General features: G+C 47.2%; 1 protein-coding gene across 4 annotated transcripts in view; it reads right to left on the bottom strand.

Annotated features, from left to right (window-relative positions):
- kat6a (K(lysine) acetyltransferase 6A) overlaps positions 1-12,943 on the bottom strand; it is a 42,255-nt gene that overhangs the window by 6,142 nt on the left and 23,170 nt on the right. For 3 of the 4 annotated variants that reach the window (XM_014161617.2, XM_014161619.2, XM_014161618.2), the window contains exons 3-15: positions 8,310-8,418; positions 7,912-8,027; positions 7,565-7,646; positions 7,058-7,172; positions 6,304-6,650; positions 5,920-6,032; positions 4,846-4,961; positions 4,565-4,706; positions 3,560-3,721; positions 3,036-3,129; positions 1,238-1,469; positions 846-1,020; positions 28-744 (exon numbers count right to left, since the gene is read on the bottom strand). In XM_014161617.2, coding sequence (XP_014017092.2) covers positions 28-744; positions 846-1,020; positions 1,238-1,469; positions 3,036-3,129; positions 3,560-3,721; positions 4,565-4,706; positions 4,846-4,961; positions 5,920-6,032; positions 6,304-6,650; positions 7,058-7,172; positions 7,565-7,646; positions 7,912-8,027; positions 8,310-8,418 — 2,520 coding nt within the window. The remainder of the gene's footprint in view (positions 1-27; positions 745-845; positions 1,021-1,237; positions 1,470-3,035; positions 3,130-3,559; positions 3,722-4,564; positions 4,707-4,845; positions 4,962-5,919; positions 6,033-6,303; positions 6,651-7,057; positions 7,173-7,564; positions 7,647-7,911; positions 8,028-8,309; positions 8,419-12,943) is intronic. The other variant, XM_014161621.2, reaches the window with a different exon arrangement.

Raw genomic sequence — 12,943 nt, 5'->3', positions numbered from 1 at the left:
CTGAATAACTTTATTCTTTCCATTCACCTTGCATTTGAGCCCCAGGGTGGGCTTTGTGAGGATGGGTGGGGAGTGAGTCCCCCTCTCCTCGTCATCATCATCTTCATCATCCTCCTCCTCCTCCTCTTCCTCGCTGCTTTCACTGAAGCAGCTCCGTCTGACTGGAGGCGGGTCGCTGAGCCTGGGCGCCAGGGGCAGCTGGGGCAAGGTTTCTCCGGGACCCTCACTCAGCCTGCGCTTGGGGCCCCTCTTCTTCCTGGGAGGGCGCCCTCTGCTGCGTGGGGGAGGGACAGCAGGGTGCCTGCCAAGCATCTCTAGGGGCCTGAAGGTACCTGTAGAATCAGCCAGCTGTCTGTCTAAAGAGAACAGGGAGGGTGGGCTGCTGCCAGAGGTGGGGCTGATTTTAGTGCCCTCAGCCCTGTCCTCCTCCTCATCGAAATCCTGCACCTCCAACCGCATCTTTGGAGGTCGTCCCGGTCCCGGCCTCCTCTCAGTCCGTGGCCCGTCCTTCACCTTGCCCCAGGGCCAGTTCTTGGGTGGGCGGCCCCTGCCCCTGCGCTCTCCGTTGGCGGGGGGAGGGGACCGGTGGTCGAGGACTGGCGGGGGACAGCGGACTGGGGAGGAGGCCGGAGAGCTTTGGCTGGTGGGGAACCCCGGGAAGCACTTTATCATCATCTCCTCCTCCTCTTCCTCTTCTCCTCGGACGAGCCAGGAGAGTGGAGACACCTTGTGGCTAGGCTTGATCTGTAAAATAATAACTACATTTACCTCTAATCCATTCAAGTCATTGTTGTAATGTCATTCATCTGAAATCAAAAAATATACTGAAGCATCATTGTCTGCACCTCCTTGCAGGTATCATCTCCTTCCTCCTCCTCCTCCTCCTCTGAAACCACGGTGTTGGTGACGATGACGGGGGTCCAGCGGAGACAGTCCGGGTCCACCTCTAGCAGCCGGGGCCTGGCGGTGAGACAAGCCATGTGGCTGGACACCAGCTTCTCCTTACGCACCAGGACTAGCCTACAGGGGGACAGAGACAGTTTGGTTATCCCTACAGGGAAGGAAGAACTACTCTGAACAAATGACGGCTGCCAAACAGACGCGTTCTATGCTGTAGAATTGTCTCGCCAGCTTTCAATGGGCTTGTAGTTTAGCATGTTGTTGCTAATTTCTGCATCGTTGAATTTGTGTTGTCATCATGATTATGCCTCTGAGTGTGTGTGAGAGAGTTTCTCACCGCTCCCCTCTCTGCTCCAGCATGTTGAGGTGGTGCAGCGTGGCGGTGATGTCCTGGGGGCAGATGCCAGTGATCTTGCTGAGGCGTCGGATGGTGAGCTGGCGGTCGCGGACCTCATGGAGACACTCCAGCACCACGCTGCGCCAGTAGGCCATGTAGGACAGACGACCCAGGTCTGACAGGGGCTTCTCTGGGGAGCCGGGCTGGCCCTCCTGCTTGGACAGCAGGTAGCCTGGAAGGGAAGGGTGCAGGGTGAGAACAAGATCAATGTTAAAATCGGTAGGCTATACAAGGTCAATTGACATTGGTGTATACAATTCAGTCTATGACTGCTGGTGTATACAATTCAGTCTATGACTGCTGGTGTATACAATTCAGTCTATGACTGCTGGTGTATACAATTCAGTCTATGACTGCTGGTGTATACAATTCAGTCTGACTGCTGGTGTATACAATTCAGTCTGACTGCTGGTGTATATAATTCAGTCTGACTGCTGGTGTATATAATTCAGTCTGACTGCTGGTGTATACAATTCAGTCTGACTGCTGGTGTATACAATTCAGTCTATGACTGCTGGTGTATACAATTCAGTCTATGACTGCTGGTGTATATAATTCAGTCTGACTGCTGGTGTATATAATTCAGTCTGACTGCTGGTGTATATAATTCAGTCTGACTGCTGGTGTATACAATTCAGTCTGACTGCTGGTGTATACAATTCAGTCTATGACTGCTGGTGTATACAATTCAGTCTATGACTGCTGGTGTATACAATTCAGTCTGACTGCTGGTGTATACAATTCAGTCTATGACTGCTGGTGTATACAATTCAGTCTATGACTGCTGGTGTATACAATTCAGTCTATGACTGCTGGTGTATACAATTCAGTCTATGACTGCTGGTGTATACAATTCAGTCTATGACTGCTGGTGTATACAATTCAGTCTATGACTGCTGGTGTATACAATTCAGTCTGACTGCTGGTGTATACAATTCAGTCTGACTGCTGGTGTATACAATTCAGTCTGACTGCTGGTGTATACAATTCAGTCTGACTGCTGGTGTATACAATTCAGTCTGACTGCTGGTGTATACAATTCAGTCTGACTGCTGGTGTATACAATTCAGTCTGACTGCTGGTGTATACAATTCAGTCTATGACTGCTGGTGTATACAATTCAGTCTAACTTGGTGTATACAATTCAGTCTGACTGCTGGTGTATACAATTCAGTCTGACTGTTGGTGTATACAATTCAGTCTGACTGCTGGTGTATACAATTCAGTCTGACTGCTGGTGTATACAATTCAGTCTATGACTGCTGGTGTATACAATTCAGTCTATGACTGCTGGTGTATACAATTCAGTCTATTACTGCTGGTGTATACAATTCAGTCTGACTGCTGGTGTATACAATTCAGTCTGACTGCTGGTGTATACAATTCAGTCTATGACTGCGTATTATAAATAAATGCTACTATTTCTACCACAACATGATAGTGGTGCAGCTTTCCTCAAAACAAGCACCTTCTAAAGCATCCCATTCCAAACAGCTAAGCAGAGTAAGAAGGGGCCAATGAGGTTTCACTTATTCAACTCAACAAGGAATTGGACCGGACATTATTCATTACAGCCACTTTGAATCAGATCCCAACGTGGTGCTAGTTCAATTCAATGGGATTGACTGCTATTCTGATGGCATTGACCCACAACTCTACAGCAGCTTAGAGCAACTTGCACTGCATCAAAGAGGACTGGGAAGAGGAGCTGTAGCTGAGCCTGAGAGGAGCTCCTTACTGAAGTCGATGAGGAAGCGACCGTAGCCTTTGCGCTGGTACTGGGGAAGAATCATGATGCAGGACACGTTGTACTTCTGTTGACAATGCTTCTCCTGGAGGGGGAAAGAGAGCGTGAGAGAGAGAGATTCCAATGAGGGGGAAAAGGCATGGTAATGTACTCTGAGAAAGACTGTGCTATCACAGTAGAGGCCTGTGTGTGTGTGTGTAAAGATCATTGCAGTGTTTTGGCAGCTATTCTGTATGTTAATTAGAGCACCTGCATCCGTACAGACAGTAAGCAGTGAGACAGAGCATCAAAGCAGCAGAGGTTTTTCTGCATTCTACGGTATTTCACTAGAACAGAATGAAGGTGCGTCCAGACACTGATCTAAAGACAACTTGTGCAATTCCACTTATGGTTAAGGTTAGGATTTGGGAAGGGTAAGCTGATCCTAGATCTGTCCCTAAAGGCAACTTTAGGGTTTAACCGGTTGTGCTTATTTATGGATGTGTTTATTTGGATGATTTGGTGGTTAGACGTACCTTAGAGAAGTAGCCCACCAGGTGGCAGCCCTTGCTGTCGTTCTGTGTGAGAACGTAGAAGAGGAAGGGCTCCACATCGTAGTACAGCGTCTTGTGGTCCAGGAACAGCTTGGCCAACAGACACAGGTTCTGACAGTAGATTGTGCTCACGTTCCCATCCACCTGAGAAAACAAAACAAACACACCATGAATAAATTAAATGACTGAAAACCTGTATTGCCCGAAAGGAATCTGATTTGCGCGACATGAGCACAGAGAGCAACCACCAAGCTGCCGAGGCAAACGTGCACATGAATATAACAAATACAACTATTACACATGAGTTTGACTACAATGATCCAAGTTCAAAAGGACAGTCTTGACTGCACCATTCAGCCCGTTTCCGAACCTTAAAATGAGTAACTATGAGACAGACACGTGGGATATGGGAGGAGGGGAGTAGTCAGACAATAATGCCAATGATGTGAGCCATGGCATCTCTGGTGTCCCTGGCTGGGAGAGAGAGAGAAGGAGAGAGGGGCTCCCTGGCACATAGCCTGACATCCCAGCTATTCTACTCTGCTGCTGAGTGAGGATGAGTCAGGAGCGGACGAGTCAGGACGGGACGGGCTGCAGAGGCAATGAAACCAGAGCTGCAGACGCCATCCTACCACACAGATGGACTGCCCCTCAATTAGGCTGCGTTTACACAGGCAGCCCAATTCTGATCTCTTTTCCACTAATTGGTCTTTTGACCAATCACATCAGATATTTTTACATCAGCTCTTTTTCAGTGCTGATCTGATCGGTCAAAAGTCACATTTGTGAAAAAAAGATCACAATTGGGCTGCCTGTGTAAACGCAGTATGTAGCGTTCTCAATTCTCAACCTTCAGTCCACAGAGTCTCTTTGTGACACTGAGCACAGGATGTGGCAGGAGCGGTGTGGCTTGTGGCAGGGCGGTGGCCTCCATCGGCTTCTCTCTCTTTCTCTGTCTGTATTCCTCTCTCTCTCAGTCTGTCTCACCTCGAACACGGAGACACCATCCTTCCTGTAGATCTCATTGGCTGGAGGGTGGAACCAGGCACACTTCCTCATGTGCTGGAAGAGGATGCTGCGACTCTTCACATAACGCAGGCAGAACTCACACAGGTAGAGCTTAGGCAGTCTGGGACAGAAGATGGAGGGAAATTGATGAGGACCAGACAAGAGCAAAGCTGACTAAGTCATTAACATCAATTATACGAACACAAACTAACAGTGGAGTGACTCAGAGTGGAGCATGTGAAATGTTTGTGCTCGTTTACCTGCTGTACTCTTGCGGATACGGAGAGGAGTACCAAGTCTGGATCTCAAACTTGCCAAACTCGATGACAGACGGACAACGCATTTGGGGATCTGGAGGGCCGGTCACCCCCACTTTCTGCATAGGCAAGAGAAAGAGAGAGAAAACGAGAGCAGAGAAGGGGGGTTCAGGTTTGGAGCTCCAGTATCAAGTGAAGGCCAGGTTTTCCAACAGGGGATTAAGAAAAGAACATGGATCAGACTGAGATTACACAGCAGGGATTACTGGGCCTCTGACTGGCCCTGCCTAACCCAGCACGGTATGCCCGCCACACACACTAGGGCCTGGCACGCACCGGCACTCAAACACACAGTGACAGAAAGACATATACACACGCCAAGGCACACCCACACAGGCACAGTAAAACAAACAGGCACACCCACTCCGGCTCCTGTGCAGCTGGCACCCTGACGCCTGCTTACATAATTATTATTAGCTCTCTTGAGTGGAAACGCCAAGCATCTGCCACTGGGTTCTGCTGACACGCGCTGGTAACCACACGCTCCCAAACAAACAAACACACACACACACACACACACACACACACACACCTACCTAAGGCCAGTCACCCCTGCCTACAGTCAGGTCTGCGTTGAATCTTTTTCACTGACTGCTGTGAGAGAGGATCCACTCTCAGAGGAACACAATCAGTTTCACAATGTGTCTAGTCTACAATGTAATTGGAAACAAACCACAACAGGAAACCATCAATTATAAAATACAAAGTTGAAATAACGCTGAGCTTGCACCTACTTTTCACCAGCCTTCCCTATTCTCCTACTGACCAAGACAAGAATAAAACCCTTCGTTGGGACCGAGCGTTTCTCCTGTGATGTACGGCAGTGATCTGAAGCTCTGCTATGTCTGTGCCAGTGAGGGATCACAACCGAATAGACAGATCAGCTCTGCCCTGACAATGCACTGAACCACAGTGCCCCCTCTCTCACACACACACACACACACACACACACACACACACACACACACACACACACACACACACACACACTTTCTTTGTCTCTGTCTTTGTGGTTACCTGTAGCGCCAGCTCCTGGATGTGTCTGAAGAGTTCCACGTCTTTCTCTGTCAGGTTCTCGTGTCCTGGCAGCTTGTCCTCATCCTCACGCCAGTCACTACTGTCCTGATTGTCTGTGAAGGACAAACAAAGGGGGACAGTAAGTCAGTGGGACACTTCCAGAAAGGGGACAGTATATTCATGTTTTAAGGTTCTGACTGACACACAAAGTGCTGGAACTGACAACTGTGTGGACACTGGGCCAGTTCTCAGAGACCAACAACCACTATGCAGGTGTTGGGTCTGTCTGAAGGACATAGTATGAAGTGCAGCTTTTGACTGATACAAATACAGCCACTACAACCCCTCATTCACACTCAGTATTCAATGCATTATTCAGCATACCCTCCTCACCTGTCCTGTCGTCCCCCTCTTCCTTGCGTATGGCCTTCTTGCGGATGCGGTATTGCTGGGAGTAGTCCACCTCGTGCTGGGCCTTGCGTCCGTCGGGCGAGGGCGTGAAGAACTTGGTGAGGGCGTCAATCAGGCCCTTGGTCTTCTTGTTGAAGCGAAGGCCTCCCTGCTCCGACGAGTCCTCTCGTAGGGAGAACAGCAGCCGGTCGTCGCCAGGATAACCCTCGCAGGACGAGCTGGACGACGAGTGCGGGGAGGAGGAGCCCTGCGAGCGACGGCCCCCCTTCCGCCTGCCACGCCCACCCGGCCCTCGCAGCTTCTTGAATGGCCTGCCCGGTCTGCAACGGGAGACAGGACTATTCAGACACCCACCAGCTAATAGCAACACCCTATATAGACTAAGGCCTGGTCATTTGCAAGACATTTACATAGTAACAAGAGCAACAGAAGACAGACATAAGTGTTTTGGCTTTGTTTCCAATGACCAGTAGTGTCAACAAACGAGAGTTCAGCTAGGTTCCCCACTCCCACATTAAAACAACTCCATTTGGTTGATCAGCGAGTGTCATATAGCTAGATTCTATGCTCCAAAGAAGCTTCATTTATGGCATGAAACTCAGCTCTTAGACCAATAGGCAGTCATTAAAAACAGTCTGACTGGCTGATCTGCTGTGTTTTACAGGTCTAGCACCGTGTCGTACTGCTAGCTCCCAGACGGTGCTGCTCTCTCCATGTCGTTACCAACCTGTTCTTGGGTCGTCCCAGTGGTGCGTTGTAGCGCCGTTTGATTTGTGCTGCCTTTTCATGCAAGAGCTTTCTTCCCTTTTTCCTGGGCTGACAGATCTGACAGATCCACATGCCTGGGGGGAGAGCAGAACAGAAGAGATCCGATCAGAAGAGATCAGGAGTGTATTAGCTTAGCTGGCCTGGCATAAAACCGCTTCTTCAGTACCACCATACACTGACATGAAGTACACAGTACCACCAGCATTAAAACCACAATAAAGATCCATGTCATTACACTGGTGGAAAGAGGTACCGTCTTGGTTTGTGGTCCTTCTGAGCTTTGTCATTTGTTCCCAATTATCTCATGGCCATAGTCGTTTAGATGTACAGTGGATCCATTTACTGCACAGAGGTAGGAATTTCCAGGGACAGCGCATGCTTAAGTGGGTTTTATTAGGTACATTAGGAGGGTCAGGGGTAGGAGATAGAGAGAGGAGGAGGAGAAGTAGTGGAGAAGGGGGGTTACCTTTTGGCATCCGCATCAGTGGGGGGTCACAGCACTCCATGTGGAACCCCCGGTCACAGGAGTCACAGAACAACATGTTCTCCTAAACGCACGCACACACACAGTAAACATTTGGTCACTCCCTGCCGTCATATTTACATAGTTGACATTTCCACCATTTGCATATTTCCCTCCAACCAGAACTGTACTGTACTTGGCAGGTCTGAGGAGAGAGAGAACCATCTGCAGCAGCTGTCTAAAATAGTTCTCAGTTTGTTGAAAAACAACAGATCTGATTCCTACGTATTGTGCTGAAGTACAGGCAGGCACACTGGCTGACACAGAGACACATGGACACAAACACTCACTGCGTTTTTGCCTTGATCTTGACAGTTGCTGCAGGTCTTGCATTCGATGCACTGCCACCACAGAGCTTTGACTCGCACAGTAAGCTCTGGTGAGAACTTTAGACAGGACGGGTGGCCTAGGGGACACAGATCCACAGATCCACACACTCACTATCCTGACAACCACAGGACACCACCACCTCACAATAGAAAAAAATGACTCAAAAGGCCCTATAGAGCCAAAATCAACCATGACAACAAACTACCAAATGCAGACATCTACGAGACCCAACCAGTCAAATTATAACTTCAGTTAAACCTAAGACAAATCCAATAGAACAAGGTGCAGGCAGAAGTAGCAGGCAGTGCTGCCTTGATGTCTCAGCGTATAGAAACCGTGCTGCCACAGTGCGACTCACCGCTGTTGCCACAGTCTGCACAGGAGATTAGCTCCTCTGGCTTCTTGTCTCGATTCGACTCCGTAGTGCCCAGGCAGAAGCTGCAGATAGGGATGGGCTCTGCCACAGGCTGAGAGATGGAGAGAGAAAGAGGGAGGGGGGGCAGAGAGAGAGAGAGAGAGAGAGACACACACACAAACAGAGGGAGAGTCACTTATTAACAGCTCCATTGTACCAGACAGAGGGGTAAAACACATTCAGATCACTGTCAATGAGCCTGCTGTGAGAAGGTTTGAACCAGCCACAGAGACAGCAGTTAAAGTTCAATCAGACAGGAAATGAACACAGTTAATTTGTCAGTGAGATTGTCATTCACTTAGAGGCAGCAGACTCTTCCCTGGTGAGGTTGTTGTGATCTAACAGATGACCATTAAAGGCTATGACGATGATGATGATGATGAAAGCCTGCCTATACTACAGAAGATCAAGGCCCATATTATTCAGAAAGTGTCTCAGAGTAAGAGTGAGGATCTAGGATGAGTTTAGCCTTTTTGATCATAATGAACGGACACAGGGGACATGATCTTAGATCGGCAGTCCAACTCCAACATGACTGACTGCTTGATCAGACCTGATCTGATACTAGAGCATGTCGCATGACCTGAATGAACCGTCCCTCCCTTGACTCAGCTTGAATGGCTGCACAACATTCCCATTTCATTTCCAGAGCAGCGCTGTGCAGTGTGAGTAGGAACGGGATACCTGTTAGTATCATGGCAAGGAAACAAAACAACAAGCGGATTCAACTTCTTTAGTAGAACAGCCCTAATGTTGGAAACATGTTGTAATCACGAGTCACAGGTATTTATTTTCCAAGCTATAGCACACAATATTTTATATACAGCAGGTTTTTAAAATGACGGAACAGTTACATCTGCTTCGTGACTTCATTTTTGCCTTGGAAAAAATATAGTGATCCTGGTATCGTCCCAGCCTCGAGTCTGAGGCCACTGAAGGCCATGTTCTGTTTTGATGCTTATACTGTAGCACACCATCTGACATGTGCTTCTGGGACGCCATAAATCATTCAGCATGAGAAGAGGAGAGCCACCCAGGACCCTTTCTCTGAGAGACAGACACACACACACACACACACACACACACACACACACACACACACACACACACACACACACACACAGTCATATCAGACACAGGGCAGCTACACAGAGTGAGTCACACACAATTGTCTTCCCTGCACATAGAAACAGGAGGAGGGATGGGATGGTTCTCCTTCAATGTCCCTGGAGCCTTGGAGCCCAGGGGAGTAGTCAGTGGTGGAGGGAGGCTGATGACTAAAGCCCAGGGGGCTGGGAGGTAGGAAGCCTGGACTGGGGTCAGGCTATAGAGCTGGCGCAAAGGGCTGGATGCTGGAGGGGGGGGGGGGGGGGGCTTTCTGTAAGCCGGGCCCAAAAAAGAAATACAATTGTTGCCAGCCAAAATGTCTGCAAAAAAAATGTTTCCATCACAAAATAATGCGTTTCAATCATTGATGGAAGAAGTCAATGTGCTCCAACTTAAATATATTTCATAGACTAATAAATCGTCAAGCTACTTGGAAATTAGTGTGTTTATTTTTAATCTGGGCATAATTTAGCAAAATTGGTGAAGATTGTGTTGATTATCCCCGTTTCCAGTGTGCCTGACGAGAGGGAATTCTTTCTCCAAAACCGATTAGAAGACGGCCTCAAGATCGCACCGTCTTGAGGACAAAGTAACAAGGCTGATGCACATCTTAAGCCGCTCCAAGGAGTTGGACGGTTTTGACTTCCCAACAGCAGCGGCTCACTTTGAGCAGGTCAAGGTCCGCCACAAACTCAAGTAAAGTAGAGGCATATTATTGTGTTGGTCAGGCCCGGTCCTTGAAGTTCCACTGCCGCCCTAAGCAAGATATCAAGCCCGTGTCATGTATAGATAGTATAAAGATTTGGATTGGACAGACTCGAGTAGAGTAATAATGTGGATCATGCGCAATTGGTGCATTTCAGTTGAGCTTATTTAGTAGCACTTGGAAACAACACATCGTTGAAAACTATTCACGTCGGAGAGTTACAATGATGCAATCACTAGGCAGCCAACTGCCTATAGTAGGAAACAGAGTTATCAATAGCCATGTATATCACATGACCAGAGTCATGACCCCACGATAGTTCAAATTACAATAAACATAACATTTATTAACATCATCCAGTAGAACTGGAAAAAGTGCTTTCACAGGCCTTGTTTCACAGGCCTCGTTTCACAGGCCTCGTTTCACAGGACCGTTGGAAAAATCAGCTTTCTGTCAATGAACCAGCCTTAACGAATAGTTTATTTACATATTGAATTTGATTGTCCAACATCAGTTTTCTAATTTCTTCATTTTGTGGCTGCCTAGAGCAGCCTCTTTCCACTGCTGTGGTGCTGAATCGCAGCGGGAATGGGAAGTGGGACGGGACGGCCCGGCTCTGGTGTTCCTAGACAGCCACGTTTTGTTATTAGGCCTAATTAAAATGTTCATGCCTAGGCTAAATTTCTTAATTAAAATGTTCATACATTTTATAGGTCAGGTCGTTTTCTATACAAAATGTATATTTTGAAGTTGTGTTTTATTACTAACTTGTTCTGGGCTAAATGTTTCTTTCTGCTTTTAAATGATATTAATGTATGATTTATAGGAGGAATGAAGACTTCAATAAAACCTGTCATGTTGGTATAAGAACATCGTTGTACTTTATTACAACTTTCTATTCTTTTAAGATGAATTACAATAATGGAAATGTCATTGTGAGCACCGTGGCTGGACGCCCTAATACATATGGATGTCCGGTAAATTTCTCAAATGTCGCCAAATGTTCCTGACGGAAACCCTGCTGGGTAGGATAAGGCTGGGGGCTGGGGCAGGTGCAAAGACATTCCTGGCTGACTGCACATAGCTCCACGCAGGGATGGAAAAGCAGGTCCAACCAGGGGAGAGGAGGAGAAGAGACAGTCCGAAGAGCTTGATTTATTGGGTTCATTTCCCTCTGACTCAGGCTCCCGCTTGCATGCAGGGACACCTCACATTGAGAACAGAGAGAGAAAGCAAGAAAGAGCGAGGGAGAGAGAGAGCGAGGAGAGAGAAAAAAAATGTAGAAAAGAGAAAGGAGAGAAAATAAGGCAGCAGTCCTTTGTGCAGTCTCCCAGAGACCAACACCTCAATCATTCCTGCCAGTTAACCCCATCCCTCCCAGTGGAGGTTGCCCTGTGTGTGCTCACTCACTCGCTTGCTCTCTCCACGCTCGAGCAGCTAGTGCATGCAGAGCACAGCCATCGGGTTTCATACATACACATTACAGTGTGGGGTTTCATTGGTGATATGACTCAATTACTGACACTAAAGAAGAAATAAATCGTTTTCCAAGACAATATGTGTGTGACAAATGGTATACATCTCCCTGACATTCCTTACGGAGGCATGCTTTCTTTTTTAAAAGCCCCCAAAAATGCTATTATCACATACACCAGATAGGTACAGTGAAATGTGTTGTTTTACAGGGTTGCTTTTATAGTAGTACAGCACCCCTGGAGCAAATTAGGGTGAAGTACCCTGCTCTAGGGAACATACACAGATTTTTCACCTTGTCGGCTCGGGTATTTCGGCCCAACGATCTTTCGCTTACTGGCCCATTGCTCTAACTGCTAGGTTACCTACAGCCCTAACCTTCTGTAAGGTTAGCAATACATTTCCCTCAAGAGATAGTCTTGTACTTTATTAGCCATAAACTTACAGACTGGTGAGTCAGTCACATGGTCCAGAATTCCCACAACTGTGTCGTTGACCTGTATGCTACTATGTACACACTAAATAAGAGATGATTTCTGCAGGAAACGTTAGTTGCAACACAGACACGCCTATAACTCATCTCACCATGTCAACGCAACAGAGTAATCTCTACATGCTTGAACAACTACAGACAGAGACTTGATAAGCATCCTTCAGGTTAGAGTGAGGGCTCGAGCCCTTTGGTATAAAGGGTAGAAGTAACCCTACCCCTACTCTGTCCTGACATCTAGCCCTCTGTCTTACTAAGGCCGACACTTGAGCAAAAACAGAGCCTAGTTAATAAGGATTTATAGTATAGGCCTAGATTTTCCACGTTAGATGTCCCATTACGAAAGATACACTGGCTCATGCTATGGTAGCAGATGTCCGTAGTGTACAACAGTGGATCTCAACTGGTTTTGCCTCAGGACTCAAATTGAACCAGGTTGTCTCAGTCGCAATCCAATATTCACATTGGGATATCATAAGGTGAATGCACCAATTTGTAAGTCGCTCTGGATAAGAGCGTAGGCTAAATGACGTAAATGTAAATGTGATTTTTTGGTTGGCAAAATGCAATCTGGAAAACAGATGTTTTACTGTTTAATGCTATATTGATAGTAAATGTACCAATTATATAACAAGGGAACAATAGTCCCACCTTTTTAACTGTCAATAATTTCACTTTACCCATATTCTTGATGCAGAAGGTTAAGCTCATTTTGTGGTTTGAGACCACAAAATCAACCAAATCCTCTAAATAGCTCTGCTAATAACCCTATATTGAAGATACTGTGATTGAAGAAAAATT

Source organism: Salmo salar, chromosome ssa20 (assembly GCF_905237065.1).
Source record: "Salmo salar chromosome ssa20, Ssal_v3.1, whole genome shotgun sequence".
In the NCBI taxonomy this organism is placed as follows: domain Eukaryota; kingdom Metazoa; phylum Chordata; class Actinopteri; order Salmoniformes; family Salmonidae; genus Salmo; species Salmo salar.
The sequence above is the reverse complement of the archived record's forward strand: the minus strand, read 5'-3'. Positions and strand labels throughout refer to the sequence as shown.